Source organism: Phascolarctos cinereus, unplaced genomic scaffold (genome assembly GCF_003287225.1).
Source record: "Phascolarctos cinereus isolate Bilbo 61053 unplaced genomic scaffold, phaCin_HiC Scaffold_726;HRSCAF=1367, whole genome shotgun sequence".
Classification (NCBI taxonomy): Eukaryota; Metazoa; Chordata; class Mammalia; order Diprotodontia; family Phascolarctidae; genus Phascolarctos; species Phascolarctos cinereus.
The window spans coordinates 250,177,191-250,200,757 of record NW_027556098.1 but is presented as its reverse complement, the minus strand read 5'-3'; the positions used below and the strand labels follow the sequence as shown (position 1 = coordinate 250,200,757).

Below are 23,567 nucleotides of genomic sequence, written 5' to 3'. Positions count from 1 at the left end.
ATGTTCAGTTGAATTGAACCAAGAACCTCAAAACCCTGAGCAGGCTGAGAGTTTTAGTAGAGAGTTGGTGAGCAATGGAAGGGAGGAGGGCAGTGTCACCTCCCCCTCCCACTAGTCCCAACACACACATACACAGCCCGCTCCCTCCCAGCCCAACGGTATACTACAGCCCACGGACCACCAGCTCAGGAAAGCTCACTGGGACACAATGCGCAGTGATCGCGTGGTGCCCACGTAGAGCCAGGTCTTGGGGACGTGTCCCCGAGTCTCCAAGGTGACGGGTCATAATAAATGCGCGGGACCCTGTCTTCCGGCCCCCAGATCTCAGCCGGCTGCTTAATGAGGCCGGGCAAAGGATCCTAACGTCCGAAGCCCTGCTATCAGAAATACACAATCAACTGGTGACTGAAAGGAAACTTTGTTTCCCAACATCCATTCCCGCTATGTACGGGCCAGGTAAGAGAGCGGCCGAAAAAGGGAAAGGGTCAGGGCAGAGAAGGCTAGATAGGGAGAGAGGAACTACCTGGAAAGTGGAGCTTCCTGTGTAGCTTAAGGCAATATCCCTCCCAAGCCAGTGGAGAGAGAGAGAGACAGAGAGACAGAGAGAGACAGAGACAGAGAGACAGAGAGAGACAGAGACAGAGAGACAGAGACACAGAGACAGAGAGAGACACAGACCGAGAGAGACAGAGACAGAGAGACACACACAGAGACATAGAGAAACAGAGAGACACAGAGATAGAGAGAGACAGAGGGACATAGAGACAGAGACAGAGACAGAGAGATACAGAGACAGAGGGACAGAGAGAGAGAGAGAGAGAGAGAGAGAGAGAGAGAGAGAGAGAGAGAGAGAGAGAGAGAGAGTGAACACAGAAAGGGAAACAGAGAGAGAGTTGACTCGTGTGTGCATGGCTCATTCACAGCCACCCTCCACCTGGGATCCTTTTTCCCCAAATGTGCACTTAACTGCTTTCAGTCCCTTATGATGAGTCTAAAAAAGGCCAGGATGGGGTCAAGCCGATCAGTAGAACAAGGAGACAGGCAGAGCAGGGAAGGAATCAGGCAGCTTTGAAGAGAGAGTGGGCACAGACAGCATCCCGGAATCCATTCTCAAGGGAGCATCACACCCTCCTCTTCTACTTCCCTTCCCCCTCGTCAGTTTGCAACTGTAAAAGCAGTTGGAATAAGTCCAAAGTTAGCACATCAGTAAAGGGAGGGGGATGGAGGAGGAGAATAGCAATAGAAGCACTTGAAATCACTGTGGTCGTGGTCATTGAAAGCAGACCTGGCTTTGGACACCCGTGGAGACTTTAATATGTAGTGGAATGAAAATAAATTCCAAAGCAAAGGGTTTCTGTTTCACAGTGGTATGGAGGCAGGACAGCTCAAGCTAATTCTAACCTTGACTGGGGAGGGGAGACAGTGGTTATTAAAAAGTAGATTTGTATGTAACAGATGTGGTGGTGTTCTTAGTGCAGAGTACGCATACATATGCAGCAGCTTTCCTGAATTTAGCTATTCGATCTACATGGAGTTGGGGAGGAGAGAACCTCCTCCTGCTGTGATACTAGTGGCTGATTACTGTGCCTTCAATTCCATCCTTGCCATTCTAATGACCCAAAATACCCAGCTGCAGCTGTCTTGCTGTGTAATTGAGGCTCCAACATCTATGGAGCTGTGGGATGTTGTGAAACTTTAAGTTAACAGAATTGTGGGCCTGAGCATGAATGAAAGGTGTATTTCTATAGCCAAGGGAGAAGAATGGTGGGTTCATGGAGAAATCCACCTCTTTATTCCTAGGTCACAAATTGATTTAGAACTGGAAGAGGAAACAGAGATCAAGAGAGGGGAGGAGACTTTTCCTAAGGTCCCATATGCAGTAAGTCACAAAGCTAGAATTTGAACTCAGGTCCTCTGACTTCAGACTCAGAGCTCTTTCCACAGCACTGAGCCTGCCTCCTTGGATTCTTGGGTTATGGAAATATTTGGGAGAGGAAACAACCTTTATCTTCAGGGCCTTTGCTGGGAGTATAATTTCAAGGACCCTCCCCCAATTTTCTTGTTGAAGCCTGCAATTACCTTATTAGGTACAAAGGCAGGTAAAAGAGGCTTAAAACATCAACAATGGCTGGATAAAAGTCACAAACATATTATTGACTGAAACTCATTCATGTTAAAGTGTAATCAGTTAACCTATCTGTTAAGAGTAAATAAATGCCAGATATAAGATACCCAGCTGGCCACTGGAGTTAGAAGGCAGGGGGCATTCTGGAATTCTGAAGAAGCAGGAGAGGAGGAAAAAAGGGTATAGAGCAGGGTTTAAACCATAGACTTCATTAAAAAATGTATTTTGATAACTATTTCAATATAATGGGTTTCTTCTGTAATTCTCTGTACTTTATGCATTTAAAAAAACATTATTCTGAGAAACGGTCCATAAGGCTTTTAACACAATGCCTAAAGGGGGTCTATGACATGAAAAATAGGCCAACAACCCCTGGCGTACGTAGCAAGAGAAACTTCACTGACTCAACAATTTTGCTTGCCAGTAGAGGCCTTGTTTATGTCCAACTGTGATCAGATGAAAAGACACTCAATATTTTTGTTCCAGGCAGCTTATGTACTAGTCCAGCTCAGCAGAAAGTGTCACTAAGCTGTGTAACCCACTGACATTACTTTGTACAATTTGTGAAGTCATTCTTTTCTTTTTTTAATTTTTTTTCAAGTAACAAGTTTTTAAAAATGAATGTGTCCCTTCCACTATCTTTAATTGAGCAAATTAAGAACAAAGAAACAAACCTCCAAATAGACAAATCCCTCAACGCATATCTACAGAGTCCTGCAAAATAAATCCCCACAGTAATCATGTCTGAAAAAGTATGTTTCTTTCTACATTTTGATCACCTCTCTGGCAGGAGATGAGTAGTAGGTTTCATCTTCATTCTTTCGGATTCATGGTTTATCATTGCATTGATAAGAGTTCTACAGTCTTCCAAGATTGTTTTTCTGTATAATCATTATGTCAATAATAATAATGCCTGCTTCAGTCTTCTCCCATCAGTTCTTAAAGGTGTGGCAAAATAAAACTCCATTACCTTCATATTCTACACTTTGTTATTGTTGTTCAGTCTTTTCTGACTCTGTCCCTATGGATTTTTATTGAAGGGACTTTCTTGGCAAAGATACTTGAGTGGTTTGCCATATCCTTTTCCAGTGTGCCCCCATTTTACAGATGAGGAACTGAGACAAATGAAGAATAAATGACTTACCCCAGGGTCATAGCAGCTGCTGTCCAAGGCTGGATTTGAATTCAGGTCTTCCTGACTTCAAGCCCCAGTGCACCACCTTTGTTTAGTCATTGCTTACTAGAAGAACATGCCTTTAATGTCCAGTACTAAGTTACCTTAAAAGGAAGTGCTATAAATACTTTTGTACATATATATCCTTTTCCTCTTTAATTTTTCTGGGACATAGACCTAGTAAAGGAATATATTGCTGGTTCAAAAGGTATGCACAAATTCAGTAACTTTTTGGGCATAGTTTCAAATTGCTTTCCAGAACATCTGAATTTCCCAGCTACATGAACAGTGCTAGAGCACCTGCTTTTCTCAAAGCCCTTCCAACATTTGCCATTTTCCTCTTTTGTCATCTTTGTCAGTATGATAAGGATGATGTAGAACCTCAAAAGGACTTTAACTTGAGTTTCTTTTAATTAATAGTGATTTAGAACATTTTTAATATAATTGTTAAGATGTCTGATTTTTCATTTGAAAACTGCCTGTTCATACCCTTTGGACATTTATCTATTGGGAAATGATTCTTAGTCTTATAAATTTATGTCATTTCCTGTGTATCTTGGAAATGAGACCTTTATCAGAGAAACTTGTCGCAAAGATTTCCCCCCCAGTTACCTATATTTTCCTTCTTTGGCGTTATATTTATTAGTGCAAAAACTTAAGTTTTATCACAATTGTCCATTTTATCTTGTGTGGCTTCTCCATTACTTCTTTAGTCATGAACTCTTCTCCTAAATGTAGATATGAAAGGTAATTTCTTCCTGATCCTCTAATTTGTTTATGATGTGATGTTTACGTGTAAGGTCATGTATCCATTTGGAGAGCCTATCCTGGTATATGGTATGAGGTGTTGGTCTAAACCTAATTTCTGACAGATGGTTGGTTGCCTGGTTTTGCCAGCAGGTTTCTCTGCTATTGGGTTTGTTTGATTCTGAATGTCATGTGCCTAGTTTGTGTTCCACTAATTGGCATCTCTCTCTCTCTCTCTCTCTCTCTCTCTCTCTCTCTCTCTCTCTCTCTCTCTCTCTCTCTCTCTCTCTCTCTCTCTCTCTTTCTTTCTTTCTCTGTCTCTGTCTCTCTCTCATAACAAATTGCATTAATGATTACTGCTTTGCAGTACAATCTGAAATTTGGTGTTGAGAGACTCTTTTCCTTCCCACTTTTTTTTCTTTCTTACCTGTAACATTCTTGATCTTTGGTTCTTCCATGCGAATTTTATTATTTTCATATCATTTATTTATTTTAAAATTAAATTTTATCTATCTTACTTCATTATGAAGGAACTTAATTCCCAGGGAATTCATTTATGTTGGTAAGGCATGTGTGGGAGTAATCTTAATCAATCAATTGAAGAACATTTATCAAACACTTACTAGGTGCCAGCAGGCATAGTACCAAATACTTGTTTATCCAAAGAAAGGTAAAAACAGCTTTTACCCTCTGGGAACCCACATTCTAATGGGGAAGACAACATTGGCTATTCAATCCAATGGGCATTTGTTAGGCACTTAATAGAACTAGGTACTTTGCTAAGTGTTGAGGCTATAAATAAAGGCTTGGGTCCCTACCTTCAAGAAGTTCATATTTTACTACAGGAGATAACATGTGTATACACACAGATACACACACACATATGCATATTTTATATATATGATCATATCAAAGGGAAGATACTATCAGAGGACTGGGGATGAGGGAAGGGAAATGGGAAAGGCCTTGTGTAGGATGCCAACTTTGATTTGAGTCTTGAATGAAGCAAAGGAAGGTCAGGAGTTGAAAAAAAAAAGAGAAGAGGGTTGAACACTGTGATAATTTAACAATTCTAAGAGACATAGTTTCTGGGTAACTTAATAATTTTTAATAAGGCCAACATGTTTATTAATAAAAGGAGGGCCATTTGGTCGTCATCTCTCTTAGACCAAATACTCCTTCTGGCTATGGGCTCGCAGTTTATATGCCCTTTGAAGAGTAGGTGTTACTGAAGGGTACCAGTCAACTCTGATTGGTTAACAACAATGGGAGGTGGACTACATTAAAATGAGGGGCTTGGGGTACATGACTTGGGTCACCCAAATCTTGGTCAAAAAGACTTATCAATTTCCATATCAGCTGTCTACAAAAGAGAGAATCAACAGTTCCCCAGACCTATCTGAGCAAACATAATGAGGAGGAATATATCTATTAACCCAAACTTAGAATTTCTTTTGCTGTCTGATTAGATCTTGGCCTGGGTAAGTCTTTCAGAGAGATTTCACACACTGGTTGGTTTCTGGATGAGGAAGTAAAAAAGGGGAAAATCCTTGGTCTCCTAATACAATAATTAGTTATTAAATACAAGAGAGAAATATTTCTCACAGCATTCCAGGAAAGGTGAAAAGGTACCAATTCAGGAAATGGAGCATTATGTATAAGGAACAGGAAAAAAAGGGGGGGGCCATGGTGTCACTCAATCTTGGAGGAGAATAGATTGGGTTTTTTTTTTTGAGAATAGTTTGTAAGATTTGAAAGGTAGGAAGGGAGTCCACATTGTAAAGGGCTCCTAGATTTCGAAGTGCTTTAAGAGCCAAAGAGAAGAGGATTTTATATGAGGAGAGGATTTTATATCTGATACTGGAGGACATTGGGAGCCACTGGAGTTCATTGAATAGAGGGAAAAGGGTGACAGAGTCAAATCTGTGCTTTAGGAAGACTACTTGGGTAGCTGAGTTGGAGGGTGGAGTGAAATAGGGAAGGACTTGAGAGGAAAGAAGAGAATAATACCCCTCTTGTAGGCAAACAGAAACATTAGGAAACATAAAAGCTAAGGTAGTCCAAAAGTCATCACCAATATTAAATAACATCAAGTCTCCTTGTAGCCAACTCCAAATCAGAAATTGCATTTTTTAAACTTTTTTATTTTTTATTTATTTTTAAAAATTAATTTATTTTTAGTTTTCAACATTCACTTTCATAAGCTTTTCAGTTTTAAATTTTCTCTCCTTCCTTCCCCACCTCCCTCCCCAGGAGAACTTGCAATATGATATAGGCTGTACACATACATTCCTATTAACATTTTCACATTAGTCATGCTGTAAAGAAGTATTAGAACCAATAGGAGGAACCACAAGAAAGAAGAAACAAAACAAAACAGAAGAAAAAAAAAAGAGCAAATAGTATACTTCAATCTGCATTCTAACTCCACTTCTCTGGATGTGGATAGCATTTTCCATCATGAGACTTTTGGAGAGATGTCTTAGATCCTTGCATTGCTGAGAAGAGCTAAGTCTATTAAAGTTAGTTATCACACAGCATAGCTATTACTGTGTACAATGTTCTCCTGCTTCTGTTCACTTCACTCAGCATCAGTCCATACAAGTCTTTCCAGGTTTTTCTGAAGTCCGCTTGCTCATCATTTCTTATAGCACAATAGTATTCCATTACATTCATATACCACAACTTGTTCAGCCATTTCCCAATTAATGGGCACCCTGTCAATTTTCCCTGGGAAATTCTAGAAGAGGCCTCATTCTCAGGGCAGCTTTGGAGGGGGTTTCTAGTATATCTTCTTCTCTGGTTCCAAGTCACTTTTGGAGATTTCCTAAATTTCTGCTAAAATCTGCCAGGAACAAGGACTTACCACAATTTAGTATAATCTCCTTAATCTGGTTTTCTGGTAACTAGTTCAGATGGTGAAAACCAGCCCAAAACTTATGGAACAAATCCTATTAACAATAGAGCTATGAGAGGAACACAAATTAGGAATCCATATTCACCTGAAACTTCAGAGAATATCAGTTTTTGCATATCTCTTGCTCTTTCTATCTTTATCTAAAACCTGTACCCAATATGGAGAATGTAATCAACAGTCTGAAGAAAGAATTTTAAAAAGATCCTTGAAGACCTGACTTGTAAAAATGAGCCCTTCTGTCTTTTTATATTATCAGAGATTTCAAAATAGGAAAAAAGCCAACATGATAAAAAATTTCTTTATAATCATTAATGTAATTTTACATGTAAAATCCTTAATCTAGTTTTGAGAACTTATTACTAAAATATACTCAAAGCCTGTATACTCCATTAGAAATGTTTGGAAGCCAAAGATATGTGTGTGTGTGTGTGTGTGTGTGTGTGTGTGTGTGTGTGTGTGTTTGTGTGTATGTATTGTGTGTGTATGCATATATATATATATATTTTATATATATATATATATACTATTAATAATCTAATATCATCCAGATTTAAAGATAAGTTCCTTTTCTAATGATATAAGTGTGTCCTCTTCTAGGTATCATTTTTCATATTAACAGCATTTTTTATACAATGGCTTTTCAAAATTTACAATACAAGAAAAATTAGAAACCTAACAATAACGAGAATATCATGGATTTTAAAAAATCCCATAATACAAAACATTTTGCCAGTCAAATAATATAAATTGATTTGAATTCATTTCTGAATCTTCTTACATAAACAAAAATCACCGTCTATCAATTTGGCATTCTATAGTAAATCACATTAAAAAACAAGTAGAGAGTAATTACACTTATTAACAATACTAATGTGGAGCATTTATATAGCACTTACAATGTGCCAGGCACTGCACTAAGTGCTTTACAATTATCATCTGATTCTCACAACAAACCTGAAGAGGTGGTGCTATTATTATCCCATTTTATAGATAAGGAACCTGAGGAAAACAGAAGTGAAATGACTTGCTCAGGTCACATAACTAATAAAGTTCTGAGGCTGTATTTGAACTCAGGTCTCCCTGAGCCATGCAGTTTCCATGCATGTATCGCCTTAATTCCAGATAGCAAATGTATTTTGCATTAAGTTCTTATTTACCACAATTATCCTAATATGAGAACACTTGTCAATTAATCATTGCAGTTGTGTTAGACTCTTTGTAATGCCATTTAGGGTTTTCTTGGCAAAGATATTGGAGCTTGTCTGCCATTTCCTTCTCCAGCTCATTTTAGAGGTGAAGAAACTGAGGTAAACAGGGTGAAGTGACTTGCCCAGGGTTACACAGCTAGTAAATGTCTGAGACTGGATTTGAACCCATGAAGATGAGTCTTCCTGACTCCAAGCCCAGCACTCTATCCACCATGACAACCCAGATGCCGGTATGTGAGAACACATCTCATTGTAAACGAGACCACATCATGACTTTGTTTTAGGACAAACTTCAACCAAATCAAATCTCAACTTACAACAAATGGTAACATTTAAAATCTCAATTTTCCCAAGGACCATAATCTTAGAACCAACTGCTTTCAGTTAGCTAATCTTCAAAGACGTGGTGTCAGTCTCACATTCCCATCACCCTCTTTAGGATCCCATGAGGCTCTGAGGATTTGTATGTCCCTTTCCAATGGTCCTTCAAGGACAGATTTTTAGTATGCTATACTCAAATAATTTCAAGCTGCAGATTTATTTCTACAGCTTCCATTTGGTAACCATTATAATTTGATAGAATATTATCTGTCTGAAATTAACAGGCATTCCCCCCCAGAAGTTTCTCAAATCTTTATCTCAATAGAATCAAAAACCTTAAATTTCTTTCCAAAACTCCCAAAGTCCTTGACTTTCAAACTCTCCATTTCAGTCAGTGAAAACAGACTCCAACTTTAACTTTCCGTCCATTTTCCTCCTATCTCTACTTATTTAAACCTTCTTTCCTGTAGTTTTTTTTCTTTTCAGTGGACTACCAAGTTCAAAATTGACCTCTCATTTTCATTCTGATTCCTCACTTTGCTTCACCTTTATTGCTTTTTCTTAAATCCATCTCATTTCCCAGTCACATTCTAGTCTTAACATCTCCTATGCAGATTTTCTTATATAATGCCAATTAACTGTTCTGCTTTTACTTCTTGAGTTGTATAGTTTATTTTAACTCTGGTGACTTTTCTACTAATTTACATAAACAAATTATGATAAATCATTTCAAACTAACTTCAGTTCTGCCTATTCTTTAGTAGGTAAAATCACCACCTACTACAACAAAATGCATCTGTCACCCTCAAGAAAGGGGAGAGAGGAAATTAAAGGATGTGTGTGCCATTTGCCTCTCTTTATCTCTGCAATCTCCAACCTGGCCAGAGTTGTGAAGGCAGTGAGAAAGAAAGAATCTTACACTAAACTCCCACTAAGTAAAAAGGTCAGTGGAAGTTAAATCCCTGCTCAATATGCTGTTGTTGCTGTTTGTCCTTCATTCCTGAAGAGGACCATGATATCAGAGAGGTGATGCCATGACGTGCAAGTGAATTGGCCCTGCTCAATATTGCAGATAGTTGGAAGAGATGTTTTAGTGATGCAATGCATTAGCTTTCTCTATCCTAAGGTTCCTTTCTGGGCTTTTTTACAGCAGTTTTTATGAGTGATGAGGTACTGTTCTCATTCCAAGTTCTCCAAGGTAGACAAGAAGCTTGTGAGCATAAGAGAATTTTGGAAGCAGAAGCCCCCAACAAACCCTCCACCTCATCGCCTACCAAGTTTCTCTCACTAATCCTAGGCTCATCCTAAGTAAATGAGTGTAAAAGTAGGATATCCAGGTTGCTACTGACCAGTCTCATAGACCAGGTATCCCATTGAGGAGAAATGCAAAAAGAGAAAGAAAAAGAAAGAGAAAATTAAAAGAAAAAGTTCTACTAAACGACTTCCAGCCTAATTTTAACTATTTTTTTTTTTAGTTTTTAGCAGTTGCTTACCAAGCCCTTGAGTCATCAAGTCAAGGGGATCACTTATTTGCCAATTAGGGCAGCTTGGGCATATCATGCCCCACCTGAGTCTTAGCCCCTTAATATTCTGGATACCTGGATTTAAGGCCTTGATCTTGTCTGACTTGAACCTGAGGGGACCAGGTTCTCATTGTGTTTGATATGATCCTGCTGGTCAGTCCTGCCCACGGTCAATTCTAGAATCATAGGTACTTACTCAGATTCCATGGTCTTGGAGAAGCTTTGGATTTATTCAGGCAACCACCAGGGAATCTCATTCCTGATACCATATTGTTGTTCCTGAGAACAAATCCCAAAACCTGAAAGAGTTTTATAAAGAAATTTATTAGGTTGTTTGATAGAGAGAGTGAATGAGAAAGAAGGAGTGGCTGTCTCTCCCAGGTTCTGGAAGGTTTACATTATATAAAATTTTGACAAAGGTTTCTGAAGCACACAAATCACACACAAGTCACCTGACAAAAGTATCACGCATGAGTCACACAGGAATCATATGAAGGGAACCCAAAACATAAGTTTGGGTGGACTTCAAACAAGATCTGGGTGTGGGTTCTCAAACCAAGAATGCTTTGGGTGGATCCAGGACCTGAGGGAATCCAAAATTTCTCAATCCATCTCCAGCATTCCTAAAGAGTTACTGAAGTCATTCTGGATGCAAACAACCTCTAATCACATAAAGTTGGATCCAAACATCATTTTTTTTATTAATTAATTTATTTTGAATTATCAACAATCTCTTCCATAAGCTTCTGAGTTTTAAATTTTTCTCCTCCTCCCTCCCCAAGATGGCATGCAATCTGATATAGGCTCTACATACGCATTCCTATTAAATATATTTTCACATTAGTGATGTTGTAAGTAAGAATTAGAACCAATAAAAGGAACCACCAGAAAAAGGAAACAAAACAAAAATAGCAAATAGTATGCTTCAATCTGCATTCAAACTCCATAGTTCTTTCTATGGATGTGGGTAGCATTTTTCATCAAAGGCCTTTGACAATGTCTTAGATCCTTGGATCCAAACATTATTAATAAATGATAAATAATCCACAAGAGTCAGGCAGATAGGAGGAGGCATACCAGATGAGAGCATGTCACAAAGACCTAGTCTAGCAAACAGAATAGCCGGGAGAAGATAGTGATCAACTATGTCAAAGGCTGCAGAGAGGTTAAGAAGGATGGAGAGTGAGAAGAAGCCATTAGATTTGACAATCAGGAGATCACTGGTAATTTTGTAGAGAGCAATTTCAGTTGAATGATGAATTTGAAAACTAGGCTTCAGAGAGCTTAGAATCCAGTGAATGGAAAGGAAGTGGAAATACTGATTATAGACAGTTTCTCAAGGAATTTAGTCACAAAAGGGAAGAGAAATAGATATAGGATGATAATAGTAGGGATACAGTAAGATCAGGTGAAGGTTTTTAGAGGATAAGGAAAACATGAAGGGGTTTGCAGGCAGCAGGAAAGTTGCCAGAAAAAGGAAGAAACTGAAGATTAGTACAAGTCAGAAAATGGGGATATTAGACAGGGCAACCTGCTGGAGAAAATGAGATGAAATGGGAGAAAAATGGAATGAACAGAAAGAGGACTTTGTCTTGACAAGGAAAAGGGTTGCCTTTTCATGTGAGACAAGGGTGGAGGAAGAGATGGTGGAGGAAGATGTATGAATGATATGAAATGAAAAAAAAAAGGAAAGAGGGAACTCTGTGAGAATGGTCTCAATTTTTTTGGTCAGGTATGAGGCAAGGTCCTCAGCTAGGAAGGTGGGAGGAAGGAAATGCCATGAGAGGCTTGAGGGGGGTAATGAAATGTTTTGGAAGAGACTATATGGTGACTGGTATAATTAATTGATGAGGGAGGCTTAAGAGGATTGCTGTGATTTGGAGAAAGCCTAGCTGATATTATGGAACATAACTGGAGTGGACCCAGACAGCATGGTTTTCTGCTTTTCACTAGGCTCTGTTCAGAGCACAGGTAAGGTCTGAAGGCAGTAGATACTGGTTGGTTGGTTGTCCTTTGTTCTTGAAGAGGAACAAAATGACATCACTATGTTAGAATCAAGTTACAATGTGTTCAGCTGTGGCTTTTCAAACCAATAGGACTCAAAATATTCCACCACAGGTCGGCACAAATAGACCATGTGAACATTTGGGGTGGATTTTCTAAATCTGCGCATTTCGTATTTCTTTTGAATTTCAATTCTGCTTTGCTCATAGAGCACACAGCACCTCTCATGAAGGCACGCTAAGCTGAGTGGTGCTGTTGCCAGTGTCTCTCATATTATACAGTCAATTCCAAAGTTCTTAAGAGAGACCTTAAGAGTGTCCCTGTATCACCTTTTCTGATGAACATGTGAGTGCTTGCCCTGTGTGAGTTCTAGATGATGGAAATAATTCAAGGTTGGGACTTGGCAAGACATAATCAATGGTGTTAGAATAAAGGTGAACAATGCACTCAAGTACAGAGGAAAGTATAGAAGATGATTGGTGCACCAAGGAGTCAAGATATAGGGAAAGAAGAATGTATTTAGTACGAGGCTGATAGCCTGGGAAAGAATTGAGGGATGGAGGAACTAAAGGTGATGGTGAGGATGAAGAACAGGATTGGGGTGGGGTGGGGAGAGGATAGAACGATAAAGGAATTTCAGAGTTCATGAACATGGAAGTGGAACACTAAGAAATGATGGCAAGATCAAGGGCATGACCATCTCTGTGTGTAGCTGAGGTGGAGTGGAGGAGGAATAGGTGATGAGAACTGAGTAGATTTAGGAACTGTGAAGTTAGGGTGTTGGAGGGAATAAGCATCAATCCATGTGTTGAAGTCCCCTAATATGAGGAAAGGAGTTGGGGTAGAGGGAAAGACAGTGAGCTAGTCACTGAACTCACTGAGGAAAGAAGAATGTCCTGGGTATAGGGGTGTCGGTAAATAATAGCTATCAGAGTCTTGATTGGGTGATAAATTTGGATTGAATGAACCTCAGAGGAGGTGTTGCTGGTGAATAGAGATGATGCCATGTTAACAGGAGAGAGCCGGGACTTATTAAGACCCAGAAAATGGAGGGAGGAATGGAAGAGTTTTAAAATGAAAGCACATTTGTTAGCTATGGAGTAGGCATTTCATAGAGTACAGTGGAAGGAGCAGGCAGATCTAGAATGGGACATTTGCAGGGCAAAGTTGAAGTAGAGAGAGATTGAGATATAAGAGTAAGGGAGCAGGCAACTGGGGATGAAGGATGAGGTTTGTATGATTATGTTTGAGAGTTCCAGAAATATCAGGATAGGGGAGAATAAGATGGGAATATGTTAACCATTAAGTGATAGTGCCAGACCAAAAAATCAATTTTTGAAAAAATCATATTAGACTGTTCATAGCCTTCCTTCAAGGCCCAGCCTTAGGACAAGTAGTGATTCTGTGTTTTGTGAAGCACAGGGAATACTGCCTCATAGCAAACAGAGGTATGGCTTGGAGGAGTCCCAACAGGAGGCAGGAGCTGGAAATTTTCTGAGGAGAGGTGAGGAGGCAGTGATAACACTTCTAAATCCAATCAGCAAACATTTATTAAGGCCTACTCTGTGTCAGACACTGTGCTGGGATTTGGGGAAACTAGGACAAAAAATGTTTCTGGTCTCCAATAAGACCTTCTACTTGGGAGGAGGAGATGGGAATCCTTTGGTCCCTTGGAGCTTGCCTGAGTGCCTTAGAAGGAGAAGAAAGGAGTGGTTAGCTTTGGAAATTAAAATACTAGAGGAGTAGGATCCTCCTCTGTTCCCTCTCTACTCACATTCTCTCTCTGTGACCTCATCATCGACATTTTAACCTGGAAAGACTTACGTGAACAGAACCAGGAGAACATTGTACACAGTTACAGCAACATTATGCTATAATCAACTATGATAGACTTAGCTCTTCTCAGCAATACAACGATTCAAGACAATTCCAAAAGACTCCATGATGGAAAATGCTGTCCACATCCAGAAAAAGAACTGATGAAGTCTGAATGCAGATCAAAGCACTATTGTTCATTTTTTGTTGTTTTTAGTTTTTTCTTTCTTGTGGTTTTTCCCTTTTGTTATGATTCTTCTTTCACGACATGACTAACATGGAAATATGTTTAACATGATTGTGCATATATAGCCTATATTAGATTGCTTGCTGTCTTGGGGAGGGGAGAAGGAAAGAAAGAGAGGGAATAAAATTTGGAACTCAAAATCTTATAAAAATGAATGTTGAAAACTATATGAGTAATTGGAAAAAAATACTATTAAGTAAAAACAAAAGACGTTTTAGTGAAAAAGGAGCCAAATTATGGTGTCAAATTTTTGGTGTTCAGTGTAGAACATCTCCTTTAATAAGACTTTGGAAAAGCAAATGAATGCCTGGATGAGGTAACAAATACACGACTCATTCACATTGTAATGTAAACAATTTGTTTCCTATGTAACAGGATGTCCAACTTAAAACTTCCTTCTGATGGTAGAAGGAGATTCCTGAGATTCTGAAGAGAGAGGAGAAAATATAGAATAGGTATAAAATAATAAAAAAAACTTCAACAACATGACTGTTTGCTTACAATGGACCCTATTTAATTCCATCTATATATAGACAAAAAAGAAACTAAATATTTTTGTGCCAGGTACCCAGGATAATGCAGCTCAGCAGGAACATTGTCTGTCCCTATGTGCTAACATACACCAATACTGCTTCTTTGTAGGATTTATGAATTTTTGAAAATTGGACTGACTCCACTTTTAAAGAGCCCAGTGGCCCAATGTGAAGAATCCTGTAGGTCAAAGGACCTGAATTTGAATTCTGGTTCTACTGCTAGTCTTATCTGTATGACCTTGGAAAAATCATTTAATATCTGAGCCTCTGTTTCCTCCTTTGTAAATGTGAGGGGCTTGGACTAACTGGCCTCTCCTGTTAGTGCCATTTCTAAATGTGTTATCCTATGGTTCTGTGATCTATGCAAGTCATTGATGGGTCAGGGAGGTCTGGGAGTCAATGGAGAAAACAACTCAACATATGGTTATTGTTACCTTATGTGCCAGTGCTAGGAGCTGGGAAACACAAGAACAAAGCAGCCTCTGACCCCAAGGAGTTTTGTCTGCTTGGGGGAGTGGTGGTGGTGGGGGAAATCTCTAGATACTTAAGATTCTCATGCAATTGTGTCATTGGCCATAGCCAGCCTTTGTATTAGAGGTTAACCACTGCTGCCTTAAAAGAAGAAAGGAATGGTTAAATTTGTCTAGTGAGAGATTTTAAAAAATAAAGGACTGGAGTTGCTGTTTGTCCTTCATTTTTTATTATTATCATTTATTTTTAGGCAATTGGGGTTAAGTGACTTGCCCAGGGTCACACAGCTAGTAAGTGTCAAGTGTTTGGTCTGAGGCCAGATTTGAACTCAGGTCCTCCTGATTTCAGGGCTAGTGCTCTATCCACCATGCCACCTAGCCACCCCTTGTCCTTCATCTTTGAAGAGGACCAATGATATCATGGGGTTATGTCTTGCCTTGCACGTGAATTGGATTTAAGTGAAGCAGAATTGCAAAAAGTTGTTAGCCTCGTGCTATTTTACAGAGTCATCTAAGTCCCATGGCAGGTCAAAAGTCAGGACAACTGGTGATGGCCTGGGATGCAGTGGATGATGACCTTCGTGTCTTTGATGTCTGACCAAGCTCTAAGCATTCCATAGCATCTACTTCAGCCTCCTTCATATTGTTGTTGGAACAAATTGTTCTCATCCACCCATTTAGCTGGGGGTTGAGGGGGTCTTCACATGCTTGGGGTAGACATCGCCTTAACTGACTAGTTGAGGCCTGCCGGTTACCCTCAACCTAGTTTAGCCCATCTGCCTAGATGGTTTTATCAGGCTGTGGCTGTTGTGCATTCTATACAGCTTTTTGGAGTCATAGGTGAGAGCTGGGTGACCAGTTGGGACACCAAAAGTGGATGAGTAGCCTTTGGCAAGCCCTGACACCAGAAGTGTAACGCCCCTCACACCCAAAAGGACTAGACTAGTAATTAAAGAAAAAGAGAATCAAGCCAGGATGTCCAGGTTCCAGGGTCTTGTCTCCTTTAAGAAGAAAAGCAAACAATGCTTTGATGAGGTAACAAATACCCACCACTTTCATATTACGGTGTGATAAGGCCATCTACTCAATAGACAGTGGCTGTCATGAGATCTTTATCTCTTCTGAATATGAAAAAAAGAGTTAAAGACTTCGAGATGAATCCCAGGATTCTGCACCCTAGGCTCATAGAAGGTCAGGAGTGGGGGCAAAAGTATAGTTGAACTTAACTGGGTATACACAATTATGTGGATGGGACCTTGGGCTGTCAAAACCTCTGCACAAGCTTTGGGCACTTTAAATTCAGGCCTAGGGATGGATTGAATAAGTCTGGATATAGTCATAACAGTTCTCAGAGATTGCCTCCTGATTCATAGAGGGGTTACTGTGTTGGGTTAGAAGCAGTTACACCAAGAAAAGAAAGGGTCCTTAAACTATTGGCATATAGCATAATTAGACAGTTTTGTGTGCTGTCTTAGAAAGTAAGATTATAGGTTCATAGATTTAGAACAGGGATTTGGAACCTTTTTTTGGGTCATAAACCTCTTTGGCAGTCTGGTAAATCATATGGCCTCTTTCAAAGAATTTTTTCTACTTCTTTATTCTTTAGTTTTTGATTTCATGTAAAATATTTAACATTCATTTTTAAAATTCCTTTCTTCCTCCTTCCTTGAGAATGCAAGCAGCTTGATATAGTTATACATGTAGTCATGTAAAACATATTTTCACATTAGCCTATGTTGTAAAAGAAAATACAGACCAAAAAAAAAACCCAAGAAAAAATAAAATAAAAAAGTATGCTCTGATCTGCATTAAGACTCCATCAGTTCTTTCTCTGGAGGTGGATAACATTTTTCATCACAAGTCCTTTGGAATACTCTTGGATCATTGTATTCCTGAGAATAACTAAGTCATTCACAGTTAATTGTTGATCAATGTTGTTACTGTGTACACTGTTCTCTTGGTTCTGCTCATTTCACTTTGCATCAGTTCATGTAAGTCTTTCTAGGTTTCTCTGAAAGCAGCCTGCTTGTCATTTCTTATAGCATTATAGTATTTCATCACAGTCATATAATATAACTTGTTCAGCTATTCCCCAATTGATGGCCATACCCCTCAATTTCCAATTCTTTGTCACCACAAAAAAAGGCTGCTATAAATATTTTTGTACATATATGTCCTTTTCTTTTTGAAAAAAAAATTTCTTTGGAATACAGACCTAGTAGTGGTATTGCTGGGTCAAAGGGTATACTGGATTTTATAGCCCTTTGGGCATAGTTCCAAATTGCTCTCTAGAATGGTTGGATCAGTTCACAACTCCACCAACAGTGCTTTAGTGTCCCAATTTTCCCATATGCCCACCAACATTTGTCATTTTCCTTCTCTCTAGCATTTTTTTTTTTTTGGCGAGGCAATTGGGGTTAAGTGACTTGCCCAGGGTCACCCAGCTAGTAAGTGTCAAACAAATGTTTAGTCAGAGGCCAGATTTGAACTCAGGTCGTCCTGACTTCAGGGCTGGTGCTCTATCCACTGCACCACCTAGCTGCCCCATCTTTAGCATTTTTCATATGACTATAGATAACTTTGATTTCTTAATCTGAAAACTGCTTGTTCATATCTTTTGACCATTTATCAATTGGGGAATAACTCTTATTCTTATAAATTTGATTCAGTTCTCTACATATTTGAGCAATGAGGCCTTTATCAGAGAAACTTGCTGTAATTTTTTTCATAGTTATGATTATTGTGTATTTCCTTCTATCCTATTTTCTTTCATTTATCTCTCTCTCCTTTCCCCCTGTACTTCCTCAAAAGTATTTTGCTTTTGAGTTCTGCCTCCCCCAATCCACCCTATCTTTAATCAATCCCACCCCCTTCTGTTACCCCTTTCCCCTCCTCCCACTTCCTTGTAGGGTAAGATAGATTTCTATACCCTACTGAGTATGTGTGTTATTCCCTCTTTGAGCCAATTCTGATGTTGTTGTTTGTCCTTTTTGCTCAAAGAAGACCAAAATGACATCATGATGTTGGGTTCAATGTACTATGTATCTGGCTGTGGCAGATCAGACAGTATGAGTTTGGAAGACTCTTACCACAGGTTGGGTACAAATAGTCTGCATGATCATTTGGGAGGAAAATGTCTAAATTTGTGCATCTCACATTTCTTTTGAGCTACTATGATTCTGCTTTGGTCATAGAATATAGTACCTTCTTTGATGTGGGCATGCCATGCTGGACAATCCAGTGCCAGTGTCTCTCATGTCTCACAATCAATATCAAAGTTCTTCACAGAGACCTTGAGAGTGTCCTTCTATTGCTTTTTCTTTCCACCATGTGAGTACCTGCCTTCTGTGAGTTCTTCACAGAACAGTCTTTTAGGCAAACCTATATTTGATATTTGAACAATGTGGCTAACCCATTTGAGTTGTGTTCTCATCTGTAGAATCTGAATGCTTGGCAGTTCAGCTTAAAAAAGGACCTCAGAGTCTGGTACCTTATCTTGCCTAAGACAATTTAAATGGAAGTGGTTCAATTTTCTGGCATGGTGCTGGTATACTGTCTGGATTTCACAGGCATACAACAATAAGGTCAGCATAGTGGCTCTATAGACCTTCGCTTTGATAAGCAGCCTAGTGAACTTATCCACAGCATTCAAAATTTCTGCATTTTCTGCAACAAATGGTTCCATGTATGGATGGTGTGGTGTTGGCTGGTGGAGAACCTCTATTTTTCCGTGGTGTTTGGACAAAGTTAGCATAAGCAGCAGAGAATCCATACTTTGTTCTCAGACTTAAAGACTGCATCGACTACACAATCATCTGGAACAAAAAGTGGAGCACCAATTCTTCCTCCATTTTAGTCTCGGCTTGTAGCCTTTTCAAGTTAAATAATTTACTGTTAGTGTGATAGTTGATCTTGATGCCATTTTAATCCTTGATGAAGGTGTCTGACAGCATCACTGAAAACATTATGCTAAAAAGCATGGGAGCAAACACATAGCCTTGTTTCACTCCAGCTTCATCTTCCCCTTCATTGTATAAGCTCTTTCCTGTCTCTTTTATGTGAAATAATTTATCCCATTATACCTCTTCTCTCCCCTTTCTCCCAGTGCATCCCTATTTCTCACCTCTTAATTTAATTTTTTAAAAAATATCATCCTATCTTAGTCAATTCACACTCATGTCCTCTATGTATATTCCTTCGAAGTGCCTTAATAATGATAGAGTTATTAGGAGTTACAAGCATCATCTTCCTATGTAAGAATCTAAAACATTTTAACCTTTGAATTCCTCATGATTTCTCTTACCTGTTTATCTTTTTATGCTTCTCTTGAGTCTTGTATTTGTGGCATGTGAAATTCCAAGAGACAAAATTTCCAGGTATTAAAATCAATTTATTAATTAGGCTAGCCAATAATCAATAAATTGATGATCAATAATTTCTCTTGGTAATCAAAGATGCTAAGGGAGAGTCTCCCACCAGTATAAATCCAGGTCTGTCTTCTTGACAGCAAATTACCGGGAACTCCCCTAGCAAGAGAAAAGCAACCCTGATATTACATGAAAAGGTGGGCTAAGAGTTCTTAATAACTTCTGCTGAGTACATGGCTTGATCATGAGACCCAGTAGCCTCCAGCAATCTGGGCAGGGGAAGCCATTTCAATCTTGAGTCCTCTGGCTAGTTTTCTCCTTCATGAGCCAGGCTGCTCTAAACTCTAATGAAGGGAACAAGGACCGAAGCACTGCCCTTTGGGGTGTGTGTGTGTGTGTGTGTGCGTGCGCGCACATGCATGTGCATGTGTGTGAGGGATCTAACTTAAGATGCCTCCTATTTATAAACAGAACTCAGATTCCCAATTGGGTGAGGCCCAGCCCAACCTAGTTAATGAGCAGATGCCTTGAGAAGAGTTAGAGTGAGATGGCATTCCTTAGCTAGAAAAGAATATGACAAATTAATAATTAAATGATGCAGCATTAAAAATTAATTTTCCTAATAATTTGAAAGTCACATTTTCTATTTAACTCTGGTCTTTTCATCAGGAATGCTTGAAATTGCCCTCTATTTTATTAAATATCTATTTTTCCCCTGAAGGATTATACTCAGTTTTGTTGGGTATGTGATTCTTGCTTGTAATTCTAGCACTTTTGCCCTCCATAATATCATATTCCAAGCCCTCTGAAACTTTGCTGTAGAAGCTGCTAAATCTTGTGTGGTCCTGATTGTGACTCCATGAAATTTGAATTGTTTCCTTCTGGCTGTTTGCAATATTTTCTCCTTGACCTGGGAACTGTGGAATTTGGCTATAACATTCCTGAGAGTTTTCATTTTAGGATCTTTTTCAGGAAGTGATTGGTGGAGTCTTTCAATTTCTGTTTTACCTTTGCCTTGATAATTTCTTGAAAGACGATGTCTAGGCTCTTTTTGATCGTAGCTTTCAGGTAGTCCAATAATTCTTAAATTATCCCTCCTGGATCTATTTTCCAGATAACTTGCCTTTCCAATGAGATATTTTGCATTTTCTTCTAATTTTTTCATTATTTGAATTTGTTTTATTTCTTGATGTCTTAGAGAATCATTAGCTTCCACTTGCCCATTTCTTAGTTTTTAAGAAATTATTTTTTTCAGTGAGCTTTTGTATCTCCTTTTCCATTTGGCCAATTCTGCTTTTTAAGGAGTTTCTCCTCTTCAGTGATTTTTGTGCCTCTTTTTACCATTTGGCCTATTCTGTTTTTTAAGGTGTTATTTTCTGTTATTTTTTGTGCCTCCTTTAACCAAGATATTGGTTCTTTTTTTCATGATTTTCTTTCTCACTCTTCTTTTCCCAATCTCAATCTACCTCTCACTTAATTTTTAAAATCCTTTTTGAGCTCTTCCAGAATTTTTTTTGGGGGGGCGGGGCTGAGACCAATTCCTTTTTTTTTTTTTGAGGCTTGTGTTTTTTTTCTGAGTTTGTGTTTTGACCTTCCCTGTCACCATAGTAACTTTCGATGTTCAAGTTCTTTTTTGTTTGTTCGTTTATTTCCCAGCCTATTTCTTGACTTTTAACTTGTTGAAATTGGGCTCTGCTGCTAGGGTGGAGGGATCACTGCCCCAAGCTTCATGTTTTTCATGCTGCAGTTTTCAGAGCTAGTTCCAGGGGTCTATAAGTTTTCTGTATTTCCAAGGTGGCGTGGTATAAGGAGAGGTATGGTCACTGCTCTCCTGGCCTGTGCACTGTCTGTGAGTGACCATAAGCAGTCTTTTTCACCCTAGAACTGTGACCAGGGTCCCTACTCCTTTTTGGCCACAAGTTCTAGTGTGCTAGTCTAGCACTCCTCTCTACCCTGGGACTGAGACCAGGAATCGAGTATGTACAATGCGACAGAATCCTAAACACAGCATCAGCAAAGGGGCCTATGTTCAAACCCCTTACTTCTGGGCTGAGTATTCCAAAAGTCACTGCTGCTGCTGATTCAGCCGCCCTCAAGGCCTGTGCTAGACTGTGCTCCATTTTCATGCCAGTGAGACAGACCTTTCTTGCCAACCTTCTAAGTTGTCTTGGGCTAAAATAATTGCTTCACCCCATCTTCATGTTGGTTCTGCCACTCCAGAATTCATTTTGAGTCATGATTTTGAAGTTGTTTAGAGGGAAATTTGGGAGAGCTTAGATGAGTCCCTGTCTTTATTCTGCTAGGCTTGGCTCTGCCCCTATGAAGGACAATGTTTCAAAATGCTTAGAATAAAATACTTAAGGATTACAAAGGAAAGCCATTATATTGAAATACAATTATATATGGGTAGCTAGGTGGCAAAGAGGATAGAGTTCAGGGGCTGAAGTCAGGAAGACCCATCTTCCTGAGTTCAAATCTGGCCTTAGACACTTACTAGCAATGTGGTCCTGGGCAAGTCACTTAACTCTCCCTCAGTTTCCTCATCTGTAAAATGAGCTGGAGAAGGAAGTAGCAAACCACTCCAGTATCTTTGCCAAGAAGACCCTAAATGGGGCCACAAAGTCAGGCACAACTGAAAACAAGTGAACAACAAAAAACAGTAGATTCATACACACATATCTATATCTATATCATAGATCTCAGGTTAAGAACCTTTAATTTAGAGCTTGAAGAAACCCTCAAGAGGCGATTTACTCCCAAGCTCTCATTTCATAGACAAGGAAAATGAGAACCCTGTGACTTATCTATCCAAGGGGCAATAAGAGGCGGAGTCAGAATTTGAACTCAGGTCCCCTAACTCATCTGTGCTTTGTGAAATTCAACAGAAGGTAGACAGAGGTGCATTTTCTCCAAGCAATATAGTAGTGTATTAACAGGGTACAAATTTATCAAGTCTAATTACTGCCTCAGTTTGGCCAAAAGACAAAAAAATTGAAGATGCATTTCCTTTTTTTATAAGCATAGAACAAAGAAAGCACAGAGTAGATGAGGAAATCATACCATTGGTTATAGGGTTGGCAACATCCTGGGGTTGAGGAATCATGATTGGTTACATTAAGGGAAGGGGTTTACACATACATGTGACTAGGACCACCCCTCTGTCTTAAAGGAATGCTATGGATTTATGGGGCCCATCTGCATCCCAAGGCTATTGAGAGTGAACCAGGTGTAGTAGTTCACTGGTGCCTGATAATGAGATAAGATCACCTTTAATTGGGCAATGAGGGGCTAAGCTGGGGCCAGGTCAGCTTGTGTGCTCTCAAGGCTAACATACAAATGTCACGGGGTTTCTCAAGAGATGAAATTCTGAGGGATAACAAGCTTCTTTGGCACAAAATGATTTACAGGTGGTTCTAGGATAACAGTTTCCTTAAAATTAGAGTGTTTTGTGAGAGTATTGGACTTCCAAACTTTAGCTCAGTGTTTTTCTTTAAGTGATCAATAAGGAGAATAAACTTTGGTATCCAACTGTGAGAGAGGAAGTCTGAACTTTTGAATTCATGAGCTTCTACACTCACAGACAAAGAAAAGGCTTAGGTTTGTTACACAGAATGCAGATCAGGTTACAGAATAGAATCAATTGCAGAGTGAAATCAATTATAAAATATGGGATCAATAATTAATTTTCACAGCTTTTTCTGCTGTAACCATGATGCCTCTTTTATTGTAGCAGTCTTCAAGTAGCCATTGTACCTCAAATAACCCTTTCCAGCTTCCTCATAATCATAATAATAGCCCCCATTTTTAGAGTTTTGATATTTACAAAGCAATTTTCACCCAGTTTTTTAAAAATTCATCTTTGTTGCTGTTTGGCTATCACAGTCCTTTCTGAGCACTTTTTTACTACAACTTTTTGAATAGTAAAATGTCCTAATATTCCCATTTTATAGATGAAGAAATTCTGGCATAGTGAGTTCAATTGACCTTCTCATACAGCTCACGTTTGGTAGAGCAGATGGCCTTGAATTCAAGTTTTCTACCTCCAAATCCCAGGGCTCTTTTCACTATACTACAACCAGATGTCACCAAAGATGATGACACTACCCTTTCGAATAT

At 39.2% G+C, this 23,567-nt stretch overlaps 1 protein-coding gene across 3 annotated transcripts in view; it reads left to right on the top strand.

The window, feature by feature from the left end:
• Window positions 1-253: 253 nt before the first annotated feature.
• Window positions 254-23,567, top strand: part of TEX26 (testis expressed 26) — a 46,394-nt gene continuing 23,080 nt past the window's right edge. Inside the window, exons 1-2 of one of the 3 annotated variants that reach the window (XM_020997258.2) lie at window positions 254-456; window positions 1,801-1,879. Coding sequence is in view for 2 of the 3 variants with exons in the window: in XM_020997256.2 (XP_020852915.1) it covers window positions 16,188-16,275 (88 nt within the window). In the remaining variant the exon portion in view is untranslated. Of the gene's footprint in view, window positions 457-1,800; window positions 1,880-16,154; window positions 16,276-23,567 lie in introns of those variants that run through there. The other 2 variants (XM_020997257.2, XM_020997256.2) reach the window with 2 other exon arrangements.